A 16,439-nucleotide genomic window follows, 5' to 3' on the forward strand; every position below is an offset into this window, starting at 1 on the left:
CTGTTTGTTAAAAAAAAGCCTGCTCCATTAATTACTGTATATCATGCATGGGTTAAAATTCTTTATCGTATAAAGTGGTAAGGGCACACACAGCTAACCAACACAAAAATATATTAATAACACTGCTGCTCTCTTAATTGTGATTTACAACCTGTTCTCATGTCTGTAATCTTGTTTTGTCTCCATATTTGATAAACAGTCTCCCTTTAATGTTCTTGACAGTGCTAATAACTTTTAACATTTATTTTCTGCATGACTACCTAAATCAACTCTTTTGTTTGCCAAGGTTTACAGAATCTGCTGCAAAATATAAAACAATCCACTCATAAATAACTTACCCAAGCAAAAAGTGACAAAACCTTGCTGTAGTCTGTCCCGTAACACCCAGTTATTTCTCTTGGTGCCACCACCTTGCTTTTACATACTGTAGGAAATCGTAGCTTTGCCGGTCCAGACTTCTTTTTCTCTACCTCCAGCTCCCATCAGATGCACACCCAGGCGCACATCTCCACCCAGCTATGCTACTTGCAGGGGCGGACTGACCATTTGGAAACTCGGGCGCTGCCCGAGGGCCCGGGGTCAGTAGGGGGCCCCATGAGATGCCCCTGGTACCTTTTTCATAGGCTTTTTTGAGTTTGGGCAAGGACACAGGGGCCCCATGATCCCGTATTGCCTGGGGGCCCCATGAGTTGTCAGTCCGCCCCTGGCTACTTGTCTCCATGTTTAAGCCCTAATGGAGTGAAAAACATTTGCGTGGGAAGTGGAGAGTCAAGATTATATTTTGTGAATCCTTTTTTTTTTATATTTATGCTGATTTTATATCAGTGAAGGTATCAGTGTGCGGACTATTCATTTCTTTTTGACAGTAGGAAAGGAAGCCAGATGGAGTGGTTAGAGATGGAGATTAGTGCTTAAGAAGTCATCGTTTAACAGATGGTCTAAATTTCCATAGCAGTAAGAGCTCAGTCACACGTCCTAAATCGGCTATGGTGTGGGATGTACACTGCGAATACCTGCATCGGGTATCCCGTGTGTTGTGGTCAGTGACAGCTGCTCAGCTTGTACAAGTCAATTACAGGCTGAAAGGAGCTGAGGTCTGTCCAGGGCTGTGAGCAGTAGCTGCACATCCAGCAGTTACCTACAGTTGGGGACAGATGTACGGCCCTGGATGCAATCTGTCTGCATACAAGTTCCCCCCCCCCCCCCCAAAAAAAAACCCAAAAGTAAACACTGCCATTCTGTAAAAAAAGTGAATGGCACCAGCCTGCACTCTAAAACTGATCATTTTAGTGTGTGGTGGGTTGGTGTGGACATAGTATTAAACTACAGTTTAATGGAAAGAAAATTGCTTGATTCCACCATGAACAAGACTGTTGGAATCCCTCCCTCAGTGCTATTGTATTGCCATCAGAATACAATAATCACTTCTAGCCCTATAGCCGATGGCAGTGATCGGAAAAAAAAAAAATCCTTCAGGCTAGTTGTACTGAAGTCAGCCGATGGGAGGGGTTGGGGAACTGTCCCATTGAGACACAGCTGGCTCAGGAATTAGCACGCACGAGTACATCCAAAGCAAGCAGGGCTGTTCTGTGCAAAACCATTGCACAGAGCAGGTAAGTATGATGTGTTTATTATTTTAACTGCTTACCGTCCGCCCTATAGCAGAAATACTGCTACAGGGCAGCACGGGTGCGCAAAATCACGTATATATACGTGATTTCGCATTTTCTGGGTAGGGGGCGCGCCATTTGCGGCCACGGCTGTCAATCACCGGGTCTTCGTCGGTAATTACTTGCCAGCGTCTGATGATTTCTGAAGATCTCCGACAGGAAGGAGGACTATTTTGTTTGCCAATAGTTCTCCTCCCTGTCAGCTCAGGCACACTGCCCTGGATGGCTGTGCATGGCACAGCCATCCAGAGCAGTGTGATTACAGTGAAGCACACTGACAGCCCCCTAGTAAAACACTCCCTGCACACAGTTAACCCTTTGATTTCCCCTCATGTCACCCCCTTCCTGCCCAGTGCCATTAGTACAGTGGCATTGCTTTTTTTTTTTTTTTAGCACTGATCACTGTATTGGTGTCACTGGAGATGTCCCCCAGCAGTGTCAGAATGTCTACCACAGTCCCGCTATAAGTCGATGATCACCGTCATTACTAGTAAAAAAAATAAAAAATTACAAAAAAATTCCACTATTTATAACTTTCACGTAAACCAATTCATTTGCACGTATTTTTTTACTGGACATGTTTAATAGCAATGTGTAGAATTTTCATAGGCATTTGAGGAGCGTTAAAAACGTTCCCAAACGCCTGTCTAACGCCCACTGACAAAGCTAGTGTGAACTTAGCCTAACTCTCCCCACTATGTGCCTTGGCAGTGCTGTGGATCACAGTAGTACTTTCTGCACTGCTGGGTTGTGAGGCCAACTGAATCCTTGGTGCCCAAGCTAAAGTAGATCCCCACTGTTTGTCCTCATAACCCCCACTGCAACCTGCATGAGCAGAAGTAGCAGACCTCACTATTGAAGAAGCCATTATACCTGCTATATAACATAGTTCTAAAGAGGTAATAATCTATTGGGTGACGCGTGGATGCTGTTTTAATACTCCCGCTGACCAACAAAGACAAGAGTTCTCCTGGTCATTTGGTTACTATCCTAAATTGTCAATTTTACAGGTACTTGGAGACAAAATTGCTAATTAAAAAATAAAATTAGAAAATAATCTGGAAGGTTTTTTTGTGTGTGTGTGTGTGTATGTGTGTGTGTGTGTATACAGCTAAGATTACCAAATAAAATGTTTTATTGTTGTGTTGAAGGAAATGGAATCCCTTTTGGGGCAGTATTTGGTGGGACAGACATCAATGAAGATGTGAAAAATGAAGAGAAATACAGGGTTATGGGAGCTGTCCTTGAAGATGCCAGGTAATTGAAGTGTTTTGTATTGTTGACTCAGCCAAATGGCTATGCATGATGATCAAGCAGAACATGCCTTTCAAACTTTACTCGCCAAGAATAAGCTGTGACAGATTAATTTCCCATTCTTTGTGAAATGTCAAGTTCACTGCTAGTGGCGACATTGTTCACCTAGTCACTTGTTTATGCATTGATTTTACTTTGATTATTCTTTTAATAGAACTTAAAGCTGCACTCTAGGCAAATGTGTAAAATTGTTTTACCTACTAAAGGATTTGTTTCTGTGAATCCAATTCTGAGATTTACAATACAGCACAGCCAGTGTGGACACCTGACTTTTCTCTGCTGCAGTTAAAGTGTTACTAAACCCGGGACCCTGCATTCACTATATCTGGTCTCCCACAGTACACACAACATGGAAGTGCAATTATTTTAGTAAATATAAGCTGCTAAATACTTTTCTCATCAACAGTTAGAGCAGTCTCGTGACTTCTATCAGTGTCCAGCAGAGCACATGTTAAAGCTTGTAGGAGGAGTTTTCTTTCTGTTCTAGGAGGATGCAGATCCCCTGACTTCTGTTTGGGCAGTGTTGATTGGCGCTGTGCTGATCACATGCAATCTCCCAAGAAAATAAAAAACCTCTCTAGCAATACACACCAAACTGAGCATGTGCAGAGTGTCTCCACATGATATGTCTTATCAAGAGATAAGACGGGGACACTGGAAAAAGGGGAGGATCAGAGAAGTCAGGATCAATCATTTTACACAGTGCAGGGGATTAACCCCTTAGGTTCCGCAACGAGTAAAACAAGCATGCTTTACTGCATATACAGACTGCTTTTACTGTTGTGGGTTTAGTAACACTTTAAGCTACACAGCTAAGTAACCTCCTCACTCCTTACCTTGTAATTGGACAGTGCAGGAGTAGCAAAAGACTGAAAAGGTCTTTTCTCTCTTCTCCCCTTTTGTCAGCATCATTTTTTGTCAGGACATGTGAATGCAGAACACCTAACTGGCTGCAAGTACTGCCCTTTCTGTCTTAGAGAGTTCTATTGATATGGTGATTACATAAGACTGAATTAAAGCAGTATTAAACCCAAAAGTGAACATTTATTATAGTGCAGCATACCAAGGCTTGGTCTTTCTTTCCTTTATTTCCAGTAGGTCCTCCCATTAAGTCTGTTTTTCAACAAAACAAGCTCTCCTGTAGATGTATCAGTTAAGAGTATTAAAACACCTGACAGGGTGCTTGTAATGATCAGCTTTTGTTTATTCATGTAAAAACCTTTGTCCCAAAAGGAAAAAAAAATTGGTACTGTAACTGCTTGTGTAACTGCAGTGTAAGCTGGAGTTTGGCTTCAATTTGTTAGTGTATCTAAATATGCCAGTATATATAACACACCCCTCCCCCCCAGACTGACAGTGCTGCAGTTCAGAGGTCCCTCTGTGGTCATTCATCCAGAGTGTGGGCAAACTAAGGAAAACTAATGCAGCCACCACATGTAATGGTTGATAAACTGCAATATACTACAGTTTTGTTGTTAGGTTTAATACCGCTTTATGCCAGATGTCGGTATTTACAGGTAGCAGTTCCATTTAAAATACATTTAATTATTTTGATAAATAAATGTATTCAGTTGTGTTTTTTTTTTAAATATCTGACTGTTCATCTTTAATACACTGTATGCATGCAGCCACAGTTTTTATGTATGTCTTACTGTATGTAAAATGTCTGCTTGCCGTGAGAACATCGACAGCTTCCTCTTATTCATTTTATTACATAGGAAATCTCACTAACTATATGTTTTTTTCTCAATATGCATTTTGTCTATGTGTCCAGACTTTAGGGACATCCTGTACAATAACTTCTGCTTTTTTTTACTTTTTGTCATTTGAAAAGAATGTGAATGCTTCTGCTTTCAGTGACAGCGTGCGCACTAGAAGTGGGAGGGACTGTATGTCAGTTTCTAATCTTAATAGACTCATTCAGAACCAAGGACAGTTTTTGAGTTTTTTTTGTTTGTCCCTGGAAACTGTTAGATGTCTGCATATGCCTTCTTTTAATTCAGTTTTTTCTGATTCTCCTGATGATTTGATTGGCTGCCTCAGCAATGTTTGGCATGCTATGCCTAGAAGCAAGTATAAAGAGTGCAAATATAGTAAAAAAAAAGCTAAAAACACTTTTCAAGAGGCCTATTTACCAAGGAGAAAACAAATTCACAGGTTCCTATATAAAGTACTTTTTGTTTGTTATAGAGCATTTATGCTTTAACTGCTTCCCAACCGCCTATAGCCGAACTACTGCTACAGGGCAGCAGGGCTGCGCAAAATCACATGTATATATACGTGATTTTGCATTTCTGGGTAGGGGCGCGCTGCCATACCTGCACTACCGTTGGCAGCTACAACTGTCGATCGCCGGGTCCCAGCCGGAGATTTACCGCTGGCACCCTGACAGCAGAGAGGTAGGTGTGTAAACAATACAGATCTCTCCCTATCCGAACCAGCATGCTTCTTTGTATTGCTCTGCATAGCAGAGCAATACAAACCAGCATGCTTACATAGTAAAACAGCACACAGCACATAATGTGAAACACAAACAGCACACAGTTAACCTTTTGATTCCCATAGATGTTAACCCCTTCCTGCCCAGTGTCAGTACAATGTCAGTGCTTTTTATTAACCACTGATCACTGTATTAGTGTCACTGGGGATGTCAGTGGCAGTTACTCAGTTCCCCCTCCAGTGTCAGAATGCCTGCCGCAGTCCCGCTATAAGTCCCTGATTTTTACTAGTATAAAAAAATGTCAAAAATATTCCAGTATAGATATCGCCATTTGTAGACGCTATAACTTTCACGTAAACCAATTAATTTACATGTATTGGGATTTTTTTTAGCAAAGACGTAGCAGAATACATTTTGGCCTACATTTATTTATTTATTTAAAAACATTTTTTACTGGATATGTTTTATAGAAAAAAGTAAAAATTACTGTGGTTTTTTTTTTCAAAATTGTCGGTGTTTTTTTTTGTTTATAGCGCAAAAAAATTAAAAACCGCAGAGGCGATCAAATACCACTGAAAGAAAACTCCATTTGTGGGAAAAAAGGACATAAATTTAATTTGGGTGTAGCATTGCATGACCACGCAACTGTCAGTTAAAATAACGCAGCACCGTATCGCAAAAAATGGCCTGGTCAGGAAGGGGGGTAAGTTCTCTGGAGAGAAAGTGGAAGTTCAGTCAAACACTAACTATACTTAAATCTACTCCCACCCCCATTCTAAGCCTATTCTATCTACTCTGTGAAAGAAAAGATCTGTATACGTACCTATTCTGAGGGAGGTCCGGTCACATGATCGGGTTCCAGCGCTGGCTTCAGTGTAGAAGAGGGACAACCAACAACGGCTGCCCCATAGTAAGCCTAATTATGAAGTCATCGCCCAGGCTGTACAGCCATTGTTGGCCATCTCTTTTCTTCACTGAAGCCGGTGCTGGGACCAGATTGTGTGACCGGACCGGAGCACTCTCAGTATTGGTAAGTATACAGATCTTTCCTCCTTCCTTCACAGCAGGGATCTCAAACTTTCTAAACAAAGGGCCAATTTACTGTCCTTCAGACTTTAGGGTGGCCAGCATAGAAAATGTCCCAGCATTGGTGTTAGTGAGAGCAATTATGCTCCATTGTTTGTCATTGGGAGGAATTTTGCCCCATCATTGGTCCCCATTGTTAATATCCTTGAGAGGAACTGCCCCATCGTTGGTGTCACTGGTAGGAATTGTGCCCCATCGTTGGTGTCAGTGAATGAAATAGTGCCAAAGACCTGGATAAAAGCAAGCAAAGGGCCGCAGTTTGGAGACCATTGCTTCGCAGAGTAGATAGAATAGGCTTGGGATGGGATGGGAGTAGATTTTAAGTATACTGTAGATAGTGTTTGATTGAATTTCCACTTTAACTCTAGAACTGTAAGGTGAAACTGAAAGCCTTGGGCTGCTCATATAAATAGCAGGCATGGGTGAGGAACTGAAAGTGATTTAGTTCTAGAGGGGACATCCCTCTCTTATTGTGAGATGACAGAGTAGTAATATTTTAAAATATTTTTTCTGTTTAAGTCATATCTAGAAATCTAAAGATTTACTGTGTTTTTTGATGTAGAGGTGTCAGAGTGTCATTTGGGTACCTTTTTCGGTGATAAAATATAGCAAAATAGAATTGATTTACTTTATTTTTGTATTTTATTTCTTCTGTCTAGTAAATGTGTGATCACTCGAGCTGCATCTGTCTGCAGGAATGGTTGTGTTCACTTGTGATTCTGTCTGATCTTTAAAATGGGACACTCTCACCAGCCGTACATGGATTCTTACTGCAATTTGTCATGTACAGTCTTAATGAAAGAAGATCCAATAAAGGGCATAAAGCAGGGGTCAGCAACCAATAGATCACAAACTACCAGTTGATTGCAGCCAGGTGAATCTTAGTTCACAGTCTGGGCTTGCTGACCCACCATTGCAGAGCATCAAACAGAGTGCAATGCAGAGGGACTACTTGTAAAGTTGGAGCTGTAGTAGGGAGCAGGAGCCACATAAACCGATGCCTCCTCTGTAGTGCTGGATCCTGTCCCAATACGGAGTGATACCAACTGCACCCCACCTCCCACTTTATCCCGGCTAGTGGTTTAAGAGATCTTAAGGTCAGTGTGAAGCAATTCACTTGGTATAATAGAATAGGGCTGCTTTCACACTGATGTGCTGCGATTTACCCACACTGAGGGTGCAGTGCAGTGTACCTGCAGCTTTCCTGTGGGTTTGCTGGGTTTAGCCATAGACTGATTTTATATCCTGCACTTTCTGAAAGCACACCAAAACTTTTGAATGCAGAATATAATAAAAGTCAATGGCAAAGTGCAGCTAACCCAGAAAAGTCGCAGATGGACTGTGCTGCACCCGCAGTGCAGGTAAACCACAGTACATCAGTGTGAATGCATCCTTATAGGGGGTTCAGAACAATAAGGGTTCATTTACATTTGCAGTTTGGGGGGGTTGGTAAAAACTCATTGTTAAGAAATGTTTTTACCACCCCTGCCCCAACTGCACCCCCTTTAGATGCAGTGGCTAGGGGAGGACACATGTTGCAGCTGCAGTAGGAGTTGGTCTGCCTTGTCATGGTCGGTGGGTGTAGCACCTGCCAAGCATGACCCATTCAAGTGAATGAGGCCACTCTGCAACTGACCTGCAGCCTTGTGCAGTAGAGCAAGGCAGTGTGGGTGTTGCTCTCTCACCACCTGCTTTAACCCCTTAGACCCCGCAGAGGCATGCAGTTGTGGGGCGTTTGCAGAGTGGCCCCATTTACTTGAATGGGTTACTATTGGCACGCGTAAGCACCCACCAAAAGCAACAGGAGGTTTAATTCCTGCTGCAGCATGTGTATACCTTTGGCTGCTGCTTCAGCAGCTAAAGGGGCTGAGGAATTGGGGGAGCTACACTGTGGGGTTTTATCACCCCCCCAACTTTGTGTTTGAACAAGCCCTAAGGGTGCTGCTGCCAAATGCAGCTTAGGGCTCATTCACAAGTGTAGCAGGCAATGCTGCTCCTCTGAAAAGCGATCCAAGTGTGTTTGACAGGTTATGAGGAGGCGATATGTGGCCTCCTCACTACCTGATTTAAACCCATGATTACTGTGCAATGCATGCTATTGCGACACGGTAGTACGGCAATTAAAGGTGACACTGTGCCCGGTAATATTTGACTTCTCTAATGTTGTTCTGGTAGATCTCCACCTCTTTAAGTTTGCCTGCCCCGGCCTAAAGGAATCCTAAGATGAGAGTAATATGTTGGCCATCATTCAATACCTCTTTTAACCACTTCCCATCCATGATATGTTCAAAATAAGACCTTAGTTTTCCAGGGATGTCCTCCAATGTGTGTGCTGCCCGCGTGCCCCCTGGAGCACACATCGAGAAATCTCTGTAATCGCTGTGTGCCTTGGACACTTCAGAGATTGGGGTAAAGGGACAATCACAGTTGCCCTTTACCATGTGATCGCTGTGTCCAGTAACAAGCGATCACAGATGTAAACTCAACAGGTCTTTGCCTGTTCATGGCTCCTTCTTTCGCACAGAGTCCGTGTGTGAGGGAAGGAGAGCCGGATGTGTGAGGGGAACATTGAGTACAGTATTTTACAGTTCTACACAGTGCTTTGATCATCAGCGCAGCTTATCAGTGACCATCAGTGCAGCCTCATTAGTGCCTATCAGTGAAGAAGAAAAATTACTTATTTGCACAATTTTATAACAAACAAAATGTTATGGTGTTTTTTTGTTTATTTAGTAATAAAATAAAAACCCCAGTGGTGATTAAATACTACCAAAAGAAAGCTTTATATATCTAAAACAAATTATAAAAATGTAATTTGGGTACAGTGTTGCATGACTGAGTAATTGTCATTCAAAGTGTGACAGCACTGAAAGCTGAAAATTGGTCTGGGCAGGAAGGGGGTGAAAGTGTCCGTTATTGAAGTGGTTGAAAATATTGGTCATCTGCTTGTCTGCTTGATTTACAGACTGCAATAAACAGTTTCTGCCTTTGAATATATTTACAGATCACAAGTTTTAGCTTCACCTGCTGCATAAATGTTGTTAGGTGGTTACTCAAAGTCAGAGAATCAACATGACAGCCAGGCAACATGAGTTTTCAGAACAGCACAATTTTTCTCAGCACAGATTTTCTTTAGTACCATGTCAGATTACGCATAGACGTGGGAAGAAAAAACACTTCTAATAGAATCGCTCCCTTGCTGGGTCAGAAAGCTGCATAATTTTGCTTGTCATTAACATGTCACAGAATTCAAGGAAGTAAATGTGTTGGGACCTTCATAAAGTATGTTTATAGACTTCAGGATCAGAGTACTAGCAGTAGGCTAGAAATAAATGAAATACAAGTAGAAGTGAATATATGAGGCAGCTTAGTCTGGCATGGCTTTTAAGAAGCAGCATAAACATATGAAACTGGCAGAACATTAAATTGATGCAAACCTGAAAGCGTATTGATAAATGGAAAATAGCATTAGACTTCTGACACAAGTTTTCAGCACATACAATTTACTTTTACATTCATCTCTTCAGAACTGCTTTTGATGTTTATATATGAATAATGACTTTTAAATAGCTGCTAATTGCTTAAAGTTTTATTAAAGTTAAAAAAAAAAAAAAAAAGATCCCCCTGCAAGGTACAGGCATAATATTCTGCTATGCTAAATATAACTAAGCATACCTGGTAGAATCTTTATGCTGGGTTCACACTGTTAAAATATGTTATTTAGTCTTCTCTTAGGTCTGACCAATTTCCTTTTAGTAGATGTGTATGGAATCTACATATATATGTTGTCTGTATCATTAACAGTTTTTTTTTCATATGACTAATGTTTAAAAAAAATACCCTGTTTTAGCAGAGTGACTTGAGTTTTGCTGTACCATTTAATCATTTTATTGCTTTTTTCCCATCTCCAGATTCGCTGTAGCATTTACTAACGAAATGAAAGAAATTGCAGCAAAACATTGGGTATGGCATAGCATCTATTTTTTTCTTTTTTATTTTTTTGTGAAAACTTATAGGCACCTATAGAGAACTGGTTTGGACCATCAGGTTGATGTCTTGTGCACACACAAGCATGCCCCTCCCTGCCTACAGTGAGGAGAAACTGTGAGGCTGGAAACTACTCAGAATTGCTGGACGTTTTCTTGGGAATTGCAGCTCTGCATTCACATTTAGGTTCCATGCACCCTAGTGTTTTTTTAAGCTTAAAAAAAGCTGGTAATAGCGTTTTTAATAGTGTTTTAGTAGCGTTTAGAAGCGTTAGCATTTTATTAGCGTTTTTACAGTACATGTAGAAAAAAGCTGTTAGGGGTGTTTTAGTAGCGTTTAGGTGTGTTCAGCATTTTTTCTGCTGGAAAGGCATTCCCAAAAACTCTATAGAAACAATTTTTTTCTGCTCCTAAACTCGGAAGCTTAATAGCCTAAAATAGCGTGCATGGATTACCTTATGCTCCATGTACGCTAGCAATTTTTTAAGCGCCTAGAAGCTGTTATCAGCATTTTTTTTCTGCTCCTAGAAGCTAAATAGTTTTATCTTATGTGTTCATACCAGACCCATATCCGAGCATGCAGCCCGGCAGGTCAGGAAAGAGAAGGGACAAGCAAGTGCCCTCTTGAACCAAACCAGGCCACATGCCTTCAACATGGGGGGGGGGGGGTTGGCTCCCCCCCACAGCACCTTGTCCCCATGTTGATGGGGACAAGGGCCTCTTCCCAACAACCATGGCCGGTGGTTGTGGAGGTCTGCGAGCAGGAGGCTTATTGTAATCTGGAAGCCCCCTTTAGCAAGGGGGCCACCCTATGTCAATGAGTATGGGGTACATGGTACTGCTACCCTTTTACAGAAAAAAAAAATGTAGTGGGAAAATGACAGGAGACAGTCTTTGATAAGTAATTTAATAAAAACAACAATTAAAAAATTTCCCCCGAAGTAGATCCAACGTCAATCATGATGCCCGGTGCCACCACCGACCCAAAAAATAACAAACAAAAAACTCTCCATTCGTTGCTGGCTCCCGCTGTCTGACAGCTGCGCCGGGGTGACAGTTGTTAAATACTGTGATGACATCACCAGGGGCAGGGCCACAACTGTCCCCTTGTGACGTCAGAATGCACTGTCAGGGCACAGTGCATTGTGGGGTACAGTGGGCGAATAGCCCTCCCATCGTCCCTTACTGTTCATGTGTTCGCCAAGCACATGAAACGGCTGATGTTCGACTCGAATATCTAGCCCATCTCTAATGGATTCCACCTCTTGTAACGGATCACTTATATGCACTTCACTTCTCTTTTTAGGAGTCACTCAGGCAACATAACAAAAAAATGAAAGCCGCTAATCATGTAAAACTATATGACCAGTAGATTTATTCACTCCAGTAAAAAATCTACTCACAAACATCCAAATATCAATGCCCATCAAATCCAAATATATGGACTGTCCGGTATAACCCCGCTCCTCAGCCAAGTAATCGGCATCTCACCTGGTCCATTCCTCCCTAATTTCCGTTGCCTCATTTCCGGGGGGCCCTGACATCCATTTGCCGTATGGTCAGTCCCTAACATGTTTTGTCTGTCAACTTCTTCAGAGGAACAAGAGTTCATTACTGTGAATAACAAGAAAAATCTTTCCAGCTTAATGTTGTGTATCACAGGGGATTTATCTCTTCTTACTGTATCCAAGTCCAAAAACAAAACCGAGCTAAAGCAAAACAGCACCCAGAAATAGACCCTTGGTGAAATGGTGTCAGTAAACATACAGATGTACTGTAAGGCCCATGCACACTGAATGGTTTTAGCTTCTAGGGGCATCTGGCATTTTTTGTTTTCCTGCCTCTAAACTCCCCTGCATGTTAGTCTATGCGTCCATGCACACATAAACTTTTAGAGGTGTTTAGAGGCAGCAAAAAAAAAAACTACTGCCAAAAACACTTGAAGCTTCTAAACGTGTGTATACATGCATTAACACTCTACATGTCTAGCGCTTTGGCATTAATTAGTTTCAGTGGTCAGAAAAAATTATTTATTCTGGCTAATGAAATTAACACCTAGGCATGCCTAAATACTTTACATATTTTTACGTGGTAGCAATAAAGTAGTAGTTTAATTTTTTCAGACATCTACATCACAGTTTCTAACAGTCTGAACATTACTTCTTCCTTCCTTTGAGGTTTAATAATTATCCTAGGGCAGTGGTGGCGAACCTATGGCACGCGTGCCGCAGCGGGCACACAGAGCCCTCTCTGTTGGCACACGAGCCAAGTTGTCCCAGCATCACCCCTGCAGCTGCGCATCAGATAACGCGCACATAGGGGCCATGTGCATGCTCGGAAAGGAGTAGCAGCGCCAGGTGATGATGTCCAGAGCCGCAACTCATTAGCTGCAACTCGTCCGAGCTTTCACATGGCAGGTAAGTGCACTGCCAAGGATATATATATTGGACTGGCTGGGAGTTTTAACACATTCATTTTAACACACGAATTTTAGCTTGTGCTGGTGGTCAGTGGAACTTTGCCCCCTTGTGCTGGTGGTCAGTGGAACTTTGCCCCCTTGTGCTGGTGGTCAGTGGAACTTTGCCCCCTTGTGCTGGTGGTCAGTGGAACTTTGCCCCCTTGTGCTGGTGGTCAGTGGAACTTTGCCCCCTTGTGCTGGTGGTCAGTGGAACTTTGCCCCCTTGTGCTGGTGGTCAGTGGAAGCTCTGTTAATGTACGAGTTGTTTTTTCTAAACTAAAACCTCAGTATTCAGGTTTAATTGCAGTGTTGGCACTTTGCGATAAATACGTGTGTTTTGGGTTGCAGTTTGGGCACTCTGTCTCTAAAAGGTCCGCCATCACTGTCCTAGGGTGTACTCACATTCGCGATGGATTAACTGAAATGTGCTTGAGTTGGATTCTTCCCCTTCCTCACTCCTTCGCTGGTTTGCACTCACACTGGTTTGTAAGGAAGTGTTCCCGGGAACCAGACCAGTGATCGCTGTTTCACTGTACAATCCTCTATGGAGAGAACTGTGCTGTGGCACAGTTTGTACTCACACTCCAGCAAACCGTAGCAGATCAAGTGAACCGCACTCGGGATCATCTGTTCCATGTGGTTCCGGGCTTGGTATGCTTAACCAGTTCTAGGGGCGGTTCAGAGCACTCATACTACACAACTGGCCCAAGGGGCTGAAATGCTCCCAGGACTAGTTGAAAATGTACCCTTAGTCCTAGCCCACATGGGAGAAAAATATATTTAAAAAATATTCTTCCCAAATATATTGACATATATTTGAAATGCTTCAATTTTGTCCATATATTCATTCTCTCTCTCTCTCTCTCTCTCTCTAATATTTTTAAAAATATGTCTTTAAAAGTACAAAACTAAATTTTTTGGAATGCATTTGCAAATATACCGTATGTAAAAATATATCTTAAAATAACTTTTTTATATGTTAAAAAAACCTGAAGAATATCTTTAAAAAAAATTTTCAGATATTTTGTAATATATAAAGAACGCATGTTGAAATTTTTTTTTTGTAATATATTCTTCAGATCTTTTTAAACATATATAAAAGTAATTTTAACATAAATTTTTACATAAATTTGTAAATGCATCCAAAAATGTAGATTTGTATTTTTTAAAGAAATACAGTATATTTGAAATGTATTTTTTTAAATATTATTCATATTAAATTTATAAATATATTTTGAAATATATTGAATATGGCCAAAATTGTAGCATTTCAAATACATGTCAATATATTTGGGGATAATATTTTTAAAATACATTTCAAATATATTTTTCTTCCACATTTAGTATTTGATAATTAAATATTGGTTCTTCCTTTTCACTGCTTTCTTATGGTTCTAATAGGTTTTTGTAAGCGTATGGGTAAGTTCTGGGTAACATTTTATGAAGCCCACTGTCAGATGTTGGATTTTCTGATTTTAGAAGAGTTTTTTAAAAATTTGGCTGCCAATTATAAAATCATGGCACACATGCCCAGTGTCATACAACCCAAGAATCTGAATGTTATGTTGTTATATTTACGGATTGCAATGTTTCATGCCAGGGGAAACGCCAATTAACTTGTAGTTTATTAGGTTGTTATGAATTTTCTGCCGTATGATTCAACAGTTAGAGATAGGTCACAAATCTGCAGTGTAATGATGGCTTTTATTGTAAGCACAATAATGAATAATAATATCAATTTGCTGGATGTAATTACAGAATATAAAAGAGAAAAAGGCAATAATGTTTAGCTTCAGTAAAGATTGTGGTCTAAATCTTCAGCTTTATGTATACAGGTGGGAGTTTACTACAGCTAAATTAATAAATCTGGCAGTGTTGCCACTAACACATTTCTTCTGGTCCAGTGTCAGTTTAACTGGCTGTGAGCAGTCTCAGATCTGTTTATAGGGTTGCATTGTAGTATTCTGCTTTAATAAAGATTACAACTGTTGCCTTTTCTTAGGCAGGACCTTTACTTTTACATTTTTGAAATTGCGAATGAGCTATATACACTCACTGGCCACTTTATTAGGTACACCTGTTCAATTGCTTGGTAACACAAATTGCTAATCAGCCAATCACATGGCAGCAACTCAATGCATTTAGGCATGTAGACTTGGTGAAGACAACTTGCTGAAGTTCAAACCGAGCATCAGAATGGGGAAAAAAAGAGATTTAAGTGACTTTGAACGTGGCATGGTTGTTGGCACCAGACGGGCTGGTCTGAGTATTTAAAAAACTGCTGATCTACTAGCATTTTCACACACAGCCTTCTCTAGGGTTTACAGAGAATGGTCCGAAAACGAGAAAATATCCAGTGAGCGGCAGTTGTGTGGACAAAAATGCCTTGTTGATGTCAGAAGAGAATGGGTAGACTGGTTGCTGCGACATTCAGATACTAAGGTCAGAATTTGGCGTAAACAACATGAAAACATGGATCAGTCCTGCCTTGTATCAACGGTTCAGGCTGGTGGTGGTATAATGGTGTGGGGGATATTTTCTTGGCACAAGCAAGCTGTACCTAATAAAGTTGCTTGTGTGTGTATATTCCAGGGGCATCATAATAAAACGTGTTCAGTATTCTACAATTTGTTTTCTTTCAAAAGTAGTGACTTTCTGGGTGGAAAAGTCTTTTCCCTTACAGCAGCTGCAAAGTAGGACCGTTGCCTTTTCTGTGTAAGCAGTGGTCTCTCTGCAGAGGTCAAACAGGCCACCTGTTCAGTCAGACCTATACCTCACCTCATCCAACTTTCAGAATGTTCTGTGACCCTTGAATATTGGAGCCCTTACATATACCGACTTATGAAAGAAAGGTCAAGGGCTGGTCTGCCCTCTCCTGTGCGTAGTGATTTTCCATTAGGCACTGAGGCTTTTCCTCATTTTTAATGACCAATAATAATCGAAGAATAAAGAGTCAAGAACTGGCCTGCCCGCCTGCATTCTTCAACGTTCTGTTGGACACTAAGGACAACTTTCATACTAAACAATTGTAGGGAGTAGTGGGAGGTGAAGGGCCAGCATTTGGCTGTTTATTCGGTGGTTGATGTTTGCATGATTCTGAGCCCCAAGATTTATGGTCCCTAGAGAAAGCTCTTAGATAATAAATCTTGGGCTGACTCTTTATCTCATGTTGGGGTTGTGAAAAAGTTCTAAATGCCCAGGTGGTCTGGAAGGATCGGTGATCATGTGACCACTGTTATTGGCTGTGACAGTAGTCACATGATCAAGAGCCTTTCCCACCGGCTGCCGATAGTCCCAACCGAGGGCTGTCTGACAGCTCAGTCTCTGTGCTGAGAGTGTGCAGTGAGCGCACTCTCAGTACAGAAACATTAGCTGCCCAGTGATGCATATGTCCGGCTTGTGGGCCTTAAAGCCAATGACCGTGTAAACATGAGTATAACGCTTTTCTTTAAAAGATAGTGTATTTCTAATCAAATAAGAATTTA

General features: G+C 41.3%; 1 protein-coding gene across 3 annotated transcripts in view; it reads left to right on the forward strand.

Annotated features, from left to right (window-relative positions):
* GLT1D1 (glycosyltransferase 1 domain containing 1) overlaps positions 1-16,439 on the forward strand; it is a 190,066-nt gene that overhangs the window by 19,711 nt on the left and 153,916 nt on the right. For all 3 annotated transcript variants that reach the window (XM_089653721.1, XM_089653722.1, XM_089653720.1), the window contains 2 exons: positions 2,822-2,927; positions 10,422-10,473. In XM_089653721.1, the coding sequence (XP_089509847.1) occupies positions 2,902-2,927; positions 10,422-10,473 (78 nt within the window). In that variant the 5' untranslated portion in view covers positions 2,822-2,901. The remainder of the gene's footprint in view (positions 1-2,821; positions 2,928-10,421; positions 10,474-16,439) is intronic.

Source organism: Staurois parvus, unplaced genomic scaffold (genome assembly GCF_062004578.1).
Source record: "Staurois parvus isolate SC_StPar_1 unplaced genomic scaffold, SC_StPar_1.0 ptg000719l, whole genome shotgun sequence".
NCBI classification, from domain to species: domain Eukaryota; kingdom Metazoa; phylum Chordata; class Amphibia; order Anura; family Ranidae; genus Staurois; species Staurois parvus.